Below are 16,057 nucleotides of genomic sequence, written 5' to 3'. Positions count from 1 at the left end.
AATGGATGGAGTCCTAAACGTGGGTGAAACTTGCAAAAACAAAAGGAAAGGGGGAAGGGAAGGGAAGGGAAGGGGGAAAGGAAAGGGGGAAAGGAAAGGAAAGGAAAGGAAAGGAAAGGAAAGGAAAGGAAAGGAAAGGAAAGGAAAGGAAAGGAAAGGAAAGGAAAGGAAAGGAAAGGAAAGGAAAGGGAAAGGGAAAGGGAAAGGGAAAAGGAAGGGAAAGGGAAAAGGAAGGGAAAGGGAAAAGGGAAGGGAAGGATTGTCCTGGTGTTGTGGCCTCTGGGGCTCCCAGGGTGGGGAAATGGCTGATGCAAACAGGAGTGATGTTGTCAGTGGGATTTATATCCGTAAGGATTGGCGTTGGTGTTATGCATTGTAGAACTCCTCATTTGCTCTCTTCTATCTCATCTCTTCCTTCTGTTCACCACTAGCAATCACCGAGCTGGAAGAATTCCCGGGAAGGAGACTGAGAGGCTCGGAGCCACGGGGGGGTGGTGTTGTCCCAGAACAGGTTCTTTCACCCAGCGAGCGAGAGGCCGAGCCGCACACAGGGCGAGGTATTTGATTTATTTACTGCTCTGTGCACAGAGCAGGGCTGGGCAGCCTGGCTGGGGACAGCAGAGAGGGGCTGGGAGATGAAATGGGAGCGCCTCAAACATTCGGCACTGGGGAGGGCAGGAGGGGATGCGCTGGGGCCGGGTCTGCAGCTCTGCCCGAGGGAAAGGGAGAGCCCGTGGGTGTGGTGGAGAAAGCTCAGATCTGCCCGGCCACAGCTCGGGGACTTTAAAAGAGTCAGTTCACGGGGAAAAGGTGATCCCAGCAGTGCAGCGCAGCCAGGAGGGAGTGAGGACATCACGGGGTCCAAGGCTGGGCAAAGCTTTCTTTTTCTTTTTTTCTTTTCTTTTCTTTTCTTTTCTTTTCTTTTCTTTTCTTTTCTTTTCTTTTCTTTTCTTTTCTTTTCTTTTCTTTTCTTTTCTTTTCCTTCCTTCCTTTCTTCCTTTCTTTCTCCCTTTCTCTCTTTTCTTTCTCCCTTTCTCTCTCTCTCTTTCCACTCTTTCTTCTCTCTCTCTCCCTCCCTCCCTCCATCCCTCCCTCCCTCCCTCCCTCCCTTTCCTTTTCTTCTCCTTTTTCCCTTTCTTTTCCTTTTCCCCTTTCCTTTCCTTTCCTTTCCTTTCCTTTCCTTTCCTTTCCTTTCCTTTCCTTTCCTTTCCTTTCCTTTCCTTTCCCATTGTTATTTGCTTGTTTCACTCAGTGCCAAATCCCAGTCACTTCACTTGTTGCCAATAACTACTGCTCTATTTGCAAAGACCTCTGGATAACCATTATTATCCCTCTCATTACTGCACAGAGATGGAAAACAACCTCCTCCCTTTTCCTCTGGATGGGAGTGGGGTCACAGCACATGGGAGGGGGCTGCCCCAGCCCCAGTGCCAGCCCCACAGGGCACCTCTGGGCAGGATCTGGGCCAGCATCCTCTACTAGGTGTGTGCCTGGGCACCCTGTGGGTGCCTGTCCCCGTGCCCAGGAGCAAGGTGGGGATCAGAATTGAGAGACCTGTCACAGACATATTTTATGAAAAATCCTTTCCTTAGGATTTTTCCTCTTGAGAAGCTGAGAGGCTTCAGGAACAAAATGTAAACACTGATTATCTGCTGCTGTGGAATGCAACAGGTGGATCTGTGACTGGTCTCATGTGGTTGTTTCTAATTAATGGCCAATCACAGTCAGCTGGCTCAGACAGAGTCTCCAAGACACAGCCTCTGTTATCATTCTTTCTTTTGCTATTCTTAGCTAGCCTTCTCATGAAACTTTTTCTTCTGTTCTTTTAGAATAGTTTTAATGTAATATATATCATAAAATAATAAATCAAGCCTTCTGAAACACGGAGTCAGATCCTCATCTCTTATCTAAGAACCCTGTGAACACCGTCACAGAGACCGAAATGTTAAAGGCTATTAACTCAAAATTGACCTTTTCCAAGAGCAGCAGGTGCTCCACCTCCATCATCCAGCAGAGACCCCACTTCAGCATCTCCCTGGCAAACACCAGACCCCACTTCACACCATGCACGCGGGGGATTAAAACATTTATTCCCAAGTACCTTCATCCTGCATATCCCTGCTCCTCCTCATCCTCGCTGCTCTCCTGGACGAGGTCGGGGTCTGCAGGCCCACAGGCGATGCAGGTGACCCCCATCACCCTCCAGCAGGACTCGCAGTACAGGGCAAAGCAGTCGGGGTTGGGGCAGGGCTGGTGCTGGGGGGTCTCGGGGGTCCCACACAAGGTGCATTTCTGGCGCAGGCAGCGGCGCAGCCAGGGCCAGCGCCGGCGGCACCACCGCAGCAGCACCGTCCCCTGCAGCAAGGACAGGTCTGTGTGGGCTCAAGGGACAGTGGCCACCCCACCTGGCAGCCCCGTGTCCCTGTCCCCACTCACCAGCTCGGGCGGCAGCCGGGCTTGCCGGGCCACGCGCCCGCGCTGCAGGTGCAGGAAATGCTTCCTCTGGCGCAGGAGTTTGTTGTACAGGAACAGCACTCGAGCCTTCTCCCTCTGTGCCAGCAGAGACCCTGAGGGTCAGCAAAACCTACCCCAGAGCCACCCCCAGGCTGTGCCCAGCCCTCGGGATGCTCGCCTTGGGGAGGTGGTGTTGTGGTGCGATTTCATGGTTTACCTCAGAACCCCGGGTCCCTCCCATGAAGGTTCCCTCCCAGGTGTGTCAATCACCTCTCCTTTCCCCATCCTGACCCCTCCCAGCACTGTCTGCCAATCCTGGAATTCCAGAAGGGCATCGAGTGATTGGCAGATTCAAAAGATGCCCTTTATCCCCAGGGGGGCATTGGGCCATCCAGGTGTCCTTTGTCCCTTTGTCTCTCCCCTCCTGTCCCTGCTTGGTGGCTCCCTACCCCTTCCCTGCCCCTCTCCCTGCGGTTCAAAGGAACAGCAACCACGGGGTCAGGGAGTTCTGTTGGAGCTGGTGCTGCATTCAGAGCCCTGTGGGCCAGAATAAAGCTCTGGATCCAAACCCTCCATCAGAACCGACTCCTTTCCTTCACCATCACCTTAAAGCTTCTCTGCCAGAGGTAAACCCAAGGAGCAGACCCTCCACAGGAGAAAGCTCCATCCCAGCACCACCAGAGCTCCTGCAGGCCTGGAATTGTCTCTAGTGCCCAGCTGCAACATCCAGCTGGCCAAAAGTGTCTCTGGGGTGAAACACCACAGTTGCCACTTTTTGGTTCAGATACAGGGGCCACACGAGCCAAGGCACGTCCCGTTTGGCTATATTGGTAATACCAATATTTTGGCACCCAAATGTGCTGCTGGTCCACCAGCAAAGACGGTGAGGGTCAGCAAAACCCCCCCAGAGCCATTCCCAGGCTGTGCCCAGCCCTCGGGCTGCTCACCTTGGGGAAGTAGAAGGCGGCGATGACGCGGCGCAGGCGGAACGGGTACACCTGGGCCACACAGAGCAGGGCCAGCAGGCCCAGGGGCAGGCAGGTGTTCAGGTACTGCTGCCTCGTCATCCCCGTGGGCCGTGGCAGGCAGACTGGGCACAGGGCACTGCTGTGAGCCCCCCAGGGCAGCCCCTGGACAGTTGTGGGGCTGGCTGGGGGGAGTTTTTCATCCCTGGCAGGGGCTTACCCAGGTTGGAGGTCTCCATTTCGGACTCAAAGGAGGTGTTGAGGGCCCCGATGGTGCCCCGCAGCAGCTGTGCCATCAGGGATGTGCCCATCACGTTCACAGACAAGTGGTGGCTGGCTGTGGGACGGGGGGATAGGGAGGCTGAGGAGGGGCTGGGAGGGCTGAGGGGGTCCCTGCATTGCTGAGGGGCATGGTGGGACCACGAGCTGGCCCTCCAGGGCTGTGAGCTCACCTTGGTAGGAATACTCGATGAAGGAATGATTCTGGATGACGCTGAGAACGGTGAAGATGAAGTGGTCCAGGCCACAGACAAAGAGGAGGAAGAGCAGGAGTGGGATGCACCTGAGCAGCTCCATCACCTGCAGGGAGCAGGGGAGCTGTCACAGCCTGCTGTCCCCAGCTCTGACCCCCCTGATTACCCCCAGCCCCTCACCATGTGCCGCCGCTCAGGCCGCTGCACGGCCAGCTTGCACGGGAAGACGAAAGACGGGATCTCCTCCTTGAGCAGGGGCAGCAACGTCTGTTTGTTCTGGATGAGGGGCAGGGGGTGTCTCAGTGCAGCCTCTGGGACACCCCACTGGTGGTGACAGGGCTGCCCTGCACCCCTTTCCCCCTGCCCAACCTGCTCTCTGCGCCGGGCGTCGATTTGGCGGAAATAGGTGGTGACGTAGCAGTTGTCAAAGCCGATTTTGCGACAGTACTGATTGGTGTAGTTGAAAGCCCTGGAGAGAGAGGATAGGTTTGGGGTGAAGGAGGCACTGGGTGAAGCCCCCAAGACCCCTCCCTTGTCTTCATGCCCCCCACAAGACCTGCTTCTAAAGAAGGCCCCCACCTCTCTGCACCCCACAGCTGGCATAGGGGTGTCACCCCCAGCCCCTGTGCCAGCTGTGACCATCCCAGGGGTGTCACCCTCAGCCCCTGTGCCCCTTTCCATCCCAAGGCTCACGAGATGAAGACGAAGAGGAAGGTGAAGGACAGCAGCAGGCGGAAGAAGGAGACAGCCAGGCCCAGGCGGGCACCTTCCTGCCGCAGCTGCGAGGTCAGGTCCTCCCGCATCTGCGCCGCTACCTCCGTGCCCACCAGCATCTCCTGGTGCTCCTCCTGTGGCAGAGGGGTCACGGGGAAGGGCAGGGCCATGGGCACAGGGGATGGGCACCCACAGGGTGCCCAGGCACCCACCTTGTAGGCAATGCTGGCGCTGAACTCCTGGCTGAGGCTGTTGACGGAGCCGTTCACCCGGTCGTACATGTGCCCGAAGTTGCCATCCACGGGGATCTTCTCCTTACACCAGTGGCTCATGACTGCACAGGTGGCACAGGGACAGTGGTGGCTGTGGCTGCCGTGCCAGGGGGCAGAACTGGATCTGCCCCTTCAAGGGACCATAGGGTCGGGGTCACCTACGTTTGACCGTGTGGCAGAGGAACCCAAACTGCATGGGCAGGCAGACGAGGTGGTTGAAGAGGGGCAACTTCACTCGTTTCATGCATTTCTTGTACATTTTCTGGAAGTGGGTTGTGCAGCGCAGCAGGCCCGTCTGGATCACAGCTGGAGAGCAGGAGGAGCCCTCAGCTGCCTGTGCAGCCCACTGCCCCAGCCTCCAACCCTGTGGGGACAGCAGTGGGACCTGGGGCAGCCCCCTCGCTTTCCACCCTGCTCACTTTCACAGCGAAGCTTGGTCTTTGTCTCGTAGAGCTCCTGGGTGCTGGACTCTTTGCCCGTCTCTGGGCGTTGCTTCAGGTCATAGCCATCATCACTGGCCACCTGCTCGTTCAGCTCCATGAAGGCTTCGGAGATGTTGTGCGTCTCGGCGTTGAGCGTCTCCGCACTCTTCTACCAGGGCACACATACACACAGACACAGGCAGAGGCTTGGCGCTGCTCCCCCAGCCCCCCAGCACCCCTGCCCAGAGCCCTCCTCACCACCAGCTCCTCCAGCCCCCCAGCACCCCTGCCCAGAGCCCTCCTCACCACCAGCTCCTCCATGACTTGGCGCATGGGGGCTGTAGATGCGTGCCACAGGAGTCCCGTGTGGTTGACCTGTAGCTCCACCACGCACTCCATCGAGCGCTTCGTCTCCATCAGGTTGTACCAGAGGTTGGCCCCGGGTCCTGGTGGCAGCAGGGGTGGCTCAGAGCCCAGCAGCTCTCAGGAGCCCACTGGGGGACACAGGGATATGGGGGGGACCCTACCGTTGTAGATGGCAGCGAAGACAAAGGAGAGAACGTAGAGCCGACCCTCCTTGCCCAGGAACTTGGGCACCATGAGCATGTTGGCACAGCGGAAATGGGGGGACGTGGCCCAGCCCAGGGCAGTCACCCCTGTGCAGAGCAGAGAGCTGAGCCCACGGTCCCCACAGAGAACCCCCTGCTCTGGGGGTTCTGACGGTTCTCAGATGGGGCTTCTGATGGTCCCCATGCCCTCAGTCCCCTCCCTGCCCCATCCTCACCTATCAGCCACCAGGTAAGCTTCACCTTCAGCTTCTCTGATATGTCCAGAGGCATGATGAGGAAATGGCAGATCCCTGGAACACCCAACAATATTCCTCATTCTTCCTAACGTTCCTAATGTTCAAATTCTCCCATTCTTCTAATATGGCTAATTCTTCTTCAAAGACTTAAAAACTCACCAACAATTTGCCAATAGTTGGTAACACAAACCTTATCTCATAAGGTTTGTCTCATAATCTGACAGGGAAAAATCCATCCGCTCAAAAGAGACACCCACAAACAGTAATCACACATTACATAAATAATCTACTCATTACAGTGCCAACAAACAAAAAAATACAAAATAGTCATGACAGCATTATTACAGAACTTCAAAACACAAGATTAGAAGTCTCTACATCAAAAGTCCAAAAATAATCTCACCACAGAAATACTTAAAATTAAAAATCATAAAACAAACAAGCTACAAATATAAAACTCAAAAACAATGTTAACAATTTAAAAGAAATCAGTTAGATCAGGCCAATTTTAGAGATCGCTAATGATAAACTTACACCACTTTTCAACTTATTAAAAAGAAGCTACAACATCAAATCTCCCAGAATCCTCACACCTAAAGGCCAAAAAGCCCTCAAGAAAATTACTAAAGCCCTTCAGCAAAAACAAGCACAACAATGTGCAATGCCACAACATGTACAAAATGTACAAAAATTTTTGTAGTGTACAAAATCAAAAATGGGATGGGACTGCTGTGGAATGCAATCTTGAGCTGTTTATTTTCCAGCATCAGTCTCATTCCATGGTGATGACAATGGGAAGATGCCAGCAGCTCACATCCCCAGCAGCAGACCAAGAACTTAATGCTACAACTCACTTTAAAAGTTTTTTGACCAATCTCACAAAGCAAAAGCACATTGACAGTAGTTCTATCCAACCACTATAATCACATGTACCTTTGGTTAAAACAATGCTTACTTATTTAAAATACAATACCTGCTTGTGAGCCTTAAAACAGAACACACAGAGTTCCATTATTAAGCTTAAAACTTCCTAATATCTCACTAGATGTACTTTTCTGTAGCTTAGGGAGTTATTCTAGACAAGCGTTAATCCCTTTGGTTTTATTTGTCCTTACTTTGGAGATAAGTTGGGAAATTATAATTTATTATTATTCACTTATTTATAGTTTATTATTTATTTAAATGTCTATTCTATATAGATATTAATAATAGCATTTATTTAATTATTATTTTTCTATTTTTTGTCCTCAATTTTCTCCCAAAGTTTTTCCCAAATTATTTCCAAATTAAGGACCATTGTTCTATTTGTCTTTACTTCCTACAGCTCACATAACTTTTCTGCTGATAAATCTTCTGGCTACTGCTTAGCTCTAAATTGTTCTGTTGTCATGTCTGGAGATGGGGAGATGAGTGTTGGGGACCAGCAGTCCCAGTGTGTGGGAAATGGGTTAGAAAAATTGATAGAACATTTATAATATAGAAAAATTTTAATATAGAATAGATATATAGATATAGATATATAGATATAGATATAGATATAGATATAGATATAGATATATGGATAGATAGATAGATAGATAGATAGATAGAGATATCTTGATATATCTATATATTGCTATATTTCTATATTTCTATATTTATATATTTATATATTTATATATTTATATATAAATATATTTCTATATTTATATACAGATACATAGGTAGATATAGATATAGATAGAGATAGAGATAGAGATATATAGAGATATAGAGACAGAGATATAGAGATATAGAGATATAGAGATATAGATGCAGATATAGATAGATACAGATAGATATAGATATAGATATAGATACAGATACAGATATAGATATAGATATAGATATATGGATGGATGGATGGATGGATGGATGGATGGATAGATAGATAGATAGATACAGATATGGATATAGATACAGATACAGATAGATACATATAGTTATATAGATAGATATAGATATAGATATAGATATAGATATAGATATAGATATAGGTATATAGATATATAGATATAGATATAGATATAGATATAGATATAGATATAGACATAGACATAGACATAGACATAGATATAGATACAGATATATGTATGTATGATCTATATAATATAGAAAATTGATAGCAGTTCTGCTGTCTCTAAGACCCGCCTTTTGCAGCTTTCCCAAACCCTGTGACTTTAGTGATTCCCACACTCACCGAGGCCGAGGAACATCCCGAAGCCGGCTCCCAGGAAGGCTTTCCTGCAGCGGTACTGGTCGGGCCGGCTCCAGAGGAAGCGGCTGCACGGGCCGGGCAGGACCGAGAGCACCACTCGCTTCAGGGCTGGGAGGGGACACAGGTGTCAGCCCTGCCCTGCCGCTGCCCTGCCGGGGACAGGAGAGGTGGCGGAGCTCACTGGTGTTGGGAGGCTTCTGAGCACGGGATTCTGCTCCAGAATCGATGCCCGGGGGATGCTCCGATGGCGAGGGAACACGCTCGGGTGTTTCTAACACCACCACCTCCTTCAGCTCCCTGTCACTGCTCGCAGTTTCATCCTCGTCGTCAAAGTCGGGTCTGCAGGTGGGGAGAGGAGTGTTGGGGAGCAGCAGTTCCAGTGGGTGGGAAATGGATTTATAGAAAATTTTATAGAAAATTTATAGGATAGAAAAAAATTTAATATATAATATATATGTGTATATATGCATGTATGTACGTATGTCTGTATGTGTATATATATCATATAAAATAACTATTTAAAATATTTATAGTATATATATGCATAATATATATAACATAGAAAAATTATAATATAGTAGAAAGTTTTATAGAAAATTTATAATCTAGAAAAAATTAAATATAGAACGTATATATATGTCTATATAAAATACATCGAAAATTCAAAATATAGAAATAGAATATAGAAAATTCTATAGAAAATTTATAATCTAGAAAAAAATAAATATAGAATATATATAATAGAAACCATTTATAATATAGAAATATAGGAAATTTTATTAAAATATTATATAGAAAAAATTAATATAGAATATATATAATACAGAAAATTTATAATATAGAAATAGAATATAGATAACTTTATCAAAAACTTTAATAAAGAAAAAGTAATATAGAATATATATAATGTATATATCTAATATATATAATGTGTATATATATAAAATATATATAATATAGAATTTCATAACATAACAATATATAACATTTTATTTAAAATTTTAATATAGAAGATATAGGTATATATATGTATATATAATATAGAAAATTTACAATATAGAAGTAGAATATAGAAAATTTTATCAAAAAATTCTATAGAAAATTATGTACAGAAAACTTTTTTTAATTATAGAACATTTTATAGATATTTATAGAAAATTTATAGACTTTTAAAATAGAAATTTATATATAGAAAATTTTAGCAGGTTTTTTTAATTATAGAAAATTTCACAGACATTTGTAGAAAATCTATAGAAAAATTTTAATAGACAATTTAATAGAAATTTATGGAAAATTAATAAAATTTTATACATATAGCATTTTTTTACATTTATTTTAAATATTGAAAATTCATAATGTTTGACAGAACTTTCGAACTGATAGAAAATATTTAAAGTTTAAATTTAATAGCAAATTTTTAAAGTTTGACAGAAGGTTCACAGAGTGTGTATTTGTATGTAAACTTTGAGATAAGAAATGTTGATTTAGAAATATTATAGGACAGACATTGTTGAGAGAGAAATGGAACTAGAAACAAGTTTTAAAGGATGGTTTTCCAAATAAGATAGATACTTTAGAGAAATAAAAGAATGAAAATACATTGTAGTAGGACCCACAAGGGGTAATTTTAGATTATTCATTTTAAGTTATTTATAGTATGCTGTGGTTAAAGCTAATAGGCAAAGAAAAATTTATAGTGTATTGTAATTCGGATTGTGATTGTAATTATAACATCTGTATTGTCTCACCCTTCTCATGAGACTGAAAATAAAAGTTTTTAAAACACCTCTCAGTTGCCCCATCTTTGAGTCTGAAAAAAGTACAATCCAACACCAGTGCTGGAAGGGAAGGAGGACATTGCCATCCCCACAGGCAGCCTGTCACTGTAATATTTTCTGGAAAAATCCTTTTGTCAGGATTTGTCTCCTGGGAAACTGAGAAGCCTCATAAAAAAAGGAAAACAATTTTATCTCATTTGCTTCTCCTGTGTTTTGCTGCTTTGGAATGAGATTGTTTATCCAACAGGTGATTTTTCATGTCAATTGTTTTGACTTAATGACCAATCACCGTCAAGCTGTGTTGGGACTCTGGAACTCTGGAAGGAGTCATGAGTTTTCTTTAGTATCTTTTAGCCTTCTGTAAGTATCCTTTCTGTATTCTTTAGTTTAATTTAGTATTCTTTAATATAATATAGTATCATAAAATAATAAATTAGCCTTCTGAGAAGATGGAGTCAGATTTATCGTTCCTGCCTTTGTCAGGGGTCTCAGAAAATACTACAGCAGCCCTCACCTGGAGAGCAGCCCCTCGCTCTCCTCCTCCTCCTCCTCCTCCTCCAGGTGCTCCTGCAGCCTCCTGGATGTTCTGGAGGGGAACGTCCAGCTGCTGATGATGTCCTTGATGCGCTGCAGCAGCTGCTGCCCTCGCTCCCTGCTCCGCTGTCTCCTCACCACTGGAGATGCGTCCTCCACAGCGGCCTGCTCTGCTGTCTCCTCCTCACTCGAGTCCCTGTGGGGGCACAGAGGGCAGGGCTGAGCTGCAGCCCCCCCCCCCACACTCCCTGCAGCCCCCCAGGCCCGGGTAGGCTCCCAGCATCCCTCTGCTCACAGCTCCTCATCCCCAGAGTCCGGGTAGCTCAGGGGGGCCATGCAGACGGAGCAGACGTTGTTCAGGGTTTTGTAGCAGTCGCTGCAAAACAGCCCTGTGGAAAATGGGGATGTCAGGGTGGAATTTTCTGGAGAGGGGGAATTTTCTGTGGGGGTTCCTACCTTTGCAGTTGAGTGTGATGCAGGCAATGAAATCTGGCCGCTCTGCCATCCCACAGGTCAGGCAGTGTTTGCGCTGGATGCCCGCGCGGCGAGCGAGGCGAGCTAGGAGAGGGAACCTGCAAGCACGTGGGGCAATGCCATCCCAGAGGTCCTTGCCACAGACCCTCAGGGATGATGCTGCCCCTTTTGCATCTCCTGGAAGAGCTTACCTGGAGATGAGGATAAGGAAGAGCCTGCTCTTCCCGGTGTCGGCCAAGCGCTTCGTGCCCCCTCGGCTCAGGGCAAACACCGCCCATTCCCGCCGTGCCCGGATGATGTTGTGGAGGAAGGCCAGGCGCTCCTGGCATGGAGGGGATGGGGTGAGGGCAGCTGGTGGGTCAGGGAGTGTGCAGGGACACACACACGTGCACAGGGGACTTCTCACCATCTCACGGGATGGGAAGTAGTAGGCACACACGGCCCGGCGCAGGCGTGCCATGTAGGAACCGAAAACGGCGATGAAGAGCCAGATACCGTACAGGATTCCTGGTGGGAAGAAAAAGAGTTAAGTGGGGAGGGCACCCCCCTACAGCCCCCCCACCCACCTGGGTCGTTGAGGGTGCAGTGGCCTTGGTCTGCACACCTATGGTGATGTAGGTGGCATGGTCGGGCTCCACGGGCTGGATGAGGCAGACCTGGGACAGCACCGAGACCTCGCCCTCCTGCAGCGTGTTGAAGGCAGAGACCAGGTCCTTGTAAATCTCACTGGTGTAGCCCGTCCCGTTGACGCTGATGGTCATGGTCGACGGCGCTGTGGGCGAGCAGCTCAGACCTGGGTCCATCCCACAGCCCTGACCCTCAGCCAGCAGAGCACCCAAGGGTGCTGCTCACCCCTGGCAATGATCTCCGCGCTCAGCTGGTGCCGGAACAGGTCAAGGAGCCAGAAGATGCTGTAGTCAGCCAGGATGATGCTGAGCCCCAGCAGCGTGTGGCGCAGGAACCCAAAGAGCTGAATCCCATACTGGCTTCGCTCAGCCTTTGACAGCCACAGCGCACCTGCACAGCCACAGGAGCACCGTGAGGCCATGTCAGGGGCTCAGGTTGGGCTGGGGGATACCCTCGAGGGTGGGACTGACCTGGGGGGATGTAGCGGCCCCTCTCCCGCCCCGACAGGGGCAGCACGGTGGGTTTGCCCTGCTCTGCACACCGCAGGTCCATCTCCACAAAGCGCCGCGTGATGTAAACGTTGTCAAAGGTGTCGTCCCGCAGGTAGCGGCGCCGGTACTTAACCGCGCTGAGGGCACGGGGGGGAAGATGAGAACCTCCACACCAGGTCCCCATCCCCGTGGGTCATCACCAGGGCACTACTCACCGGTACCACAAGAAGAGGACGGCCAAGAAGGAGATGTAGGAGAAGAGCTCCAGGAAGCGGTGGTAGGGCTCCATGTGGTGCTGCACGGCCTCCATGATATCAGCAGACACCTCTCCCAGGCTCTTGCTGGCGTTGAGGTTGACGCTGAAGTGGTGCATGACTGTGATGTTGAACTCAAACTCGGCACGGACACGGTTCAGGGCGTCCGTGAGGGCTGCAGAGGGGACGAGAGGTGCTGTGCATTGCAGCTGGATCCAGAAGAGAGGCGCAGAAAAGGACCCGTGCAGTGGTTTTGGTTTGTTAATTTGAGATTTTGTTAGTTTTGATATTTTTTGGGTTAATGTGCTAAAGAGTGTGGTGGCTAATAACTAATGTACTTATTTCTTGTTGTGAGGTAGGATTAGGAGAAAGGCAAAGTAGGTTTAAAATTTTAAAAGGGTATAAAGAAAAATGTATTAATCGTAACTTAAAGAAAGAGTAAGAATTAGAATAGATAATATAATAACAATTAGAACAAAACTTTTAGAATACTCCTCTTCTTATAACCTTTTTTTCTTGCTGATAATGTAAAGAAATAAAATTTTAGTTAGTTTACTACTTTTTTAATAGTCTTTTTTTTGTTGTTGTTTATTTAGGGATAGTGGTTTAAAGTTTTGTATCACTTCCGTAGACGTCTCTCATGTAAAACAGTGACAACCCCCGACCCCCACATGGCACTGGATACTCACGGTTTGCAAGGTTGGCCCGGACGAACTTCTGGATGTACTTTGGGATGGTGCAGAACATGAATGAAACTGCAGAGAGGGTGGAATCTCTGTAGGGCTGGGCCCCCATGATGGGGACACATCTGCCCCATCAACCCCATTAGCCCCCCGTGGCAGAGGGACAGGGACTCACGAGTGCTGATCATGCCGCAGAGGGCCTTGAAGGTGATGATAACGTAGCAGATGTGGAAGAGGAGGGGCAGGGCTCGCTCACACCTGTCCCTGGCCTTGTCTATGTAGCGATAGCAGCTGGTCTTGGGATCCCCCAGCTCGCGGTTGCAGATGTTCCCAGCCCTCGACAGCCACATCCAAACGTTGCGCAGGGCCCGGGCTGTGGGCAGGGAGGGGGCATTGGAGACAGGGATGGAATGAGAGGAGGGTAAGGGGGTGCTGGGGCTGGGGACACCCCCAGGGGTCCAACGCTCACCAATGTGTCTGGTGGAGTCTGTGATGGAGCGGATGAATTTACGGACACGGTCACCCAGCACCTTGGCATTCTGGCCAATCTCCTTGATCTTCCTCTGCAAGTCTGCAGAGAGAGGGGACACCTGAGCATATCCCATAGCCTGAGGCTGTCTCTTCTCCCCAGGAAGGGCGCCTCCAGTCCCTCCACCTTTCCCCAGCCCCCTGCTCACTCAGCAGTGGCTCCTTGGCACGTTGCAGCCGCTCGGCCGTCTGGTTTTGGGCCAGCTCGGCCCCACACGACAGCGCCTTGGCGAGCTGGGAGACGTTGTGCATGAGATTGGTGCCAGGGCCTTGCACGGTCAGGCACAGCGCCAGCATCATGACCATCATCTTCCCCTCCTCTGCAAAGACGGGGCAAGAATCAGTCTCATAATCTGACAGGGGAAAATCAATCAATCTCATAATCTGACAGGCAAGAACCAGTCGCATAATCTGACAGCAAAAAATCAGTCTCATAATCTGAGAGGGAAAAATCAATCATTCTCATAATCTGACTGGCAAGAATCAGTCTCATAATCTGACAGGGAAAAATCAATCAATCTCATAATCTGAGAGGGAAGAATCAATCTCATAATCTAACGGGGAAAAATCTGTCTCAAAATTTGACAGTGAAGAATCAATCTCATAATCTGATAGCAAAGAATTAATCTCATAATCTGACAGGGCAACAATCAGTCTCATAATTTGACAGGCAAGAATCAATCTCATAATTTGACAGGGAAAAATCAGTCAGTCTCATAATCTGAAGGTTGTGACTTCCATCCTCACACAGGGCACCACTAATGTTGGTTATCTAACTTCTTTTTTGTTTCTGTTAGGGTTGGGATTGAAAGCACTCAAGATGATATTTCGTGTCTGGATTTAGATGTTTATTATTTTTTTATCTATACTAGAGTTTTACAAGTTGTGAGTTCTACAGTATTTTACTAATAAATTACAAAATGGTTTTGTATCTCTTTTTACAAGGTCTTTAAAGGAAAAATTATCTAATTAAGAAATAACACAAATTATTTTTATTTTTAACTCAATAACTAATAATTTGTTTTTTGCAATGTGGACTTCTTAAAGTTTAATTATAAAATACTACTTAGATTTATGAAGAAGAAGGTGAAGAAGAAGGATTAGCTACTGTCTTAAATGGCTATCTTAATTTTATATATATTACTATATTTAAAAACCTTCAATTCAGCTTTCTGCTAGGTGATATTACACACTTCTATTTCAACTGCACAGTTATAATTTTATTATTAATCTGTTACATATAACTAATCTACTATATATAATTTATAATCTTATTATTAATCTGTTACATATAACTAATCTGCTATATATAATTTATAAACTTATTATTAATCTGTTATATATAACTAATCTGCTATATGTAATTTATAATCTTATTATTAATCTGTTATATATAATTACATTATTAATCTGTTATATACAAATAATCTGCTAAGTATAATTTATAATCTTATTATTAATCTGTTATATATAAATAGTGTTACATATAACTTAGAATTTTATTATTAATCTGTTATATATAATTTATAATTATATTTTAATCATATTATTAAATTATATTATAACTTATTAACTGATACATATAACTAATCTGCTAAATATAATTTATAATCTTATTATTAATTAATTTTGGAAACTTTTTTTATGGGTTTAGATCAAATGTGGTGTTCTCTTGAGGGTCTGTGTTTTTTAACCCAGAAAAAAACCGAAAATTTTTTAGTATCTATGGCTCTAACACAGTCCTGGTGCTCAGCCAGGAGCTGGCATCCCCTGGCGTCCCCTGGCATCCCATGGTTGCTCACTGGTGAAGAAGTGTGGCAGTGCCAGCAGCACAACCATCCGCGTTTTCATGGAGAAGGCCATACCCAGGCCCATCCCCGCGCCCATGAAGACAGTGACGCTCAGGCAGTACCAGACATTGTGGCCCTGCACCAGCAGCACCAGGGCCCCGTAAATGCTGGCCAGCAGCAGGCCCAGCGTGAGGCCGCCCAGGCTGCGGGCGAACTCCTGGGCCTTGCTGGGCTCCTGCGGCCTGCGCTTGGCCCCGGCCCGTGGGGCCTTCTCCTTGGGCAGGCCCCGCCGGGCCCGCAGGGCTTTGCCCAGACCCGACAACAGCCTCATGCCGAGGCTGCTGCTGCTCCCTCCAGCTTTGTCTGGGTGGGAGAACAGCAGGGTGAGCGAGAGGTTTCCAGGGTGCTGCTGCACCGTTGCAGGTCCTGCCTGACGGTTTCCGTTGTGCTCGAAACCCCTCGGCAGTTTCAGTTGAGCTTTGCTCAACGCACTGGGTGCGTTGGACTCTCTGAGCTCCTCAGGGAGGGAAATGAATGCAGGCGTTTGTCAGGAAAAT

At 47.4% G+C, this 16,057-nt stretch overlaps 2 protein-coding genes across 2 annotated transcripts; both read right to left on the bottom strand.

The window, feature by feature from the left end:
• Positions 1-2,103: 2,103 nt before the first annotated feature.
• Positions 2,104-6,139, bottom strand: DCST1 (DC-STAMP domain containing 1). Its single transcript, XM_054292684.1, has 14 exons — positions 6,085-6,139; positions 5,828-5,956; positions 5,607-5,746; positions 5,298-5,469; positions 5,041-5,184; positions 4,819-4,940; positions 4,586-4,740; positions 4,262-4,361; positions 4,073-4,168; positions 3,872-3,998; positions 3,640-3,756; positions 3,402-3,544; positions 2,437-2,550; positions 2,104-2,355 (listed from the first exon to the last, which is right to left on the bottom strand). The coding sequence occupies exons 1-14, from the start codon at positions 6,137-6,139 to the stop codon at positions 2,104-2,106; spliced, it is 1,866 nt and encodes a 621-aa protein (XP_054148659.1).
• Positions 6,140-6,296: 157 nt separating this feature from the next.
• Positions 6,297-15,831, bottom strand: DCST2 (DC-STAMP domain containing 2). Its single transcript, XM_054292683.1, has 17 exons — positions 15,513-15,831; positions 13,860-14,030; positions 13,652-13,753; positions 13,358-13,555; positions 13,189-13,254; positions 12,461-12,674; positions 12,225-12,382; positions 11,980-12,144; positions 11,732-11,899; positions 11,534-11,634; positions 11,319-11,449; positions 11,110-11,225; positions 10,949-11,042; positions 10,634-10,849; positions 8,523-8,680; positions 8,324-8,449; positions 6,297-6,322 (listed from the first exon to the last, which is right to left on the bottom strand). Exons 1-17 carry the CDS (start codon positions 15,829-15,831, stop codon positions 6,297-6,299), a joined length of 2,529 nt encoding a protein of 842 aa, XP_054148658.1.
• Positions 15,832-16,057: the final 226 nt, after the last annotated feature.

Source organism: Melozone crissalis, unplaced genomic scaffold (assembly GCF_028551555.1).
Source record: "Melozone crissalis strain CALT ecotype California unplaced genomic scaffold, PUWL_Pcris_2 ptg000114l_1, whole genome shotgun sequence".
In the NCBI taxonomy this organism is placed as follows: Eukaryota; Metazoa; Chordata; class Aves; order Passeriformes; family Passerellidae; genus Melozone; species Melozone crissalis.
Note: the sequence above shows the minus strand (reverse complement) of the source record. Positions and strands in the feature narration are given on the sequence as shown.

What these genes read in the sequence shown, in the direction of transcription:
- DCST1 (XM_054292684.1), bottom strand. Translation starts at nt 6,139, where the DNA reads ATGCCTCTGGACATATCAGAGAAGCTGAAGGTGAAGCTTACCTGGTGG. An exon ending in CCGCCTTCTACTTCCCCAAG is followed by an intron (nt 2,551 to 3,401) that starts GTGAGCAGCCCG and finishes CTGCTGGCACAG; the next exon opens with AGGGAGAAGGCTCGAGTGCT. An exon ending in CCCGGCTGCCGCCCGAGCTG is followed by an intron (nt 2,356 to 2,436) that starts GTGAGTGGGGAC and finishes TCCTTGCTGCAG; the next exon opens with GGGACGGTGCTGCTGCGGTG.
- DCST2 (XM_054292683.1), bottom strand. Translation starts at nt 15,831, where the DNA reads ATGAGGCTGTTGTCGGGTCTGGGCAAAGCCCTGCGGGCCCGGCGGGGC. An exon ending in AGACTCCACCAGACACATTG is followed by an intron (nt 13,556 to 13,651) that starts GTGAGCGTTGGA and finishes CCCTGCCCACAG; the next exon opens with CCCGGGCCCTGCGCAACGTT. An exon ending in TCAGAAGCCTCCCAACACCA is followed by an intron (nt 8,450 to 8,522) that starts GTGAGCTCCGCC and finishes GTCCCCTCCCAG; the next exon opens with CCCTGAAGCGAGTGGTGCTC.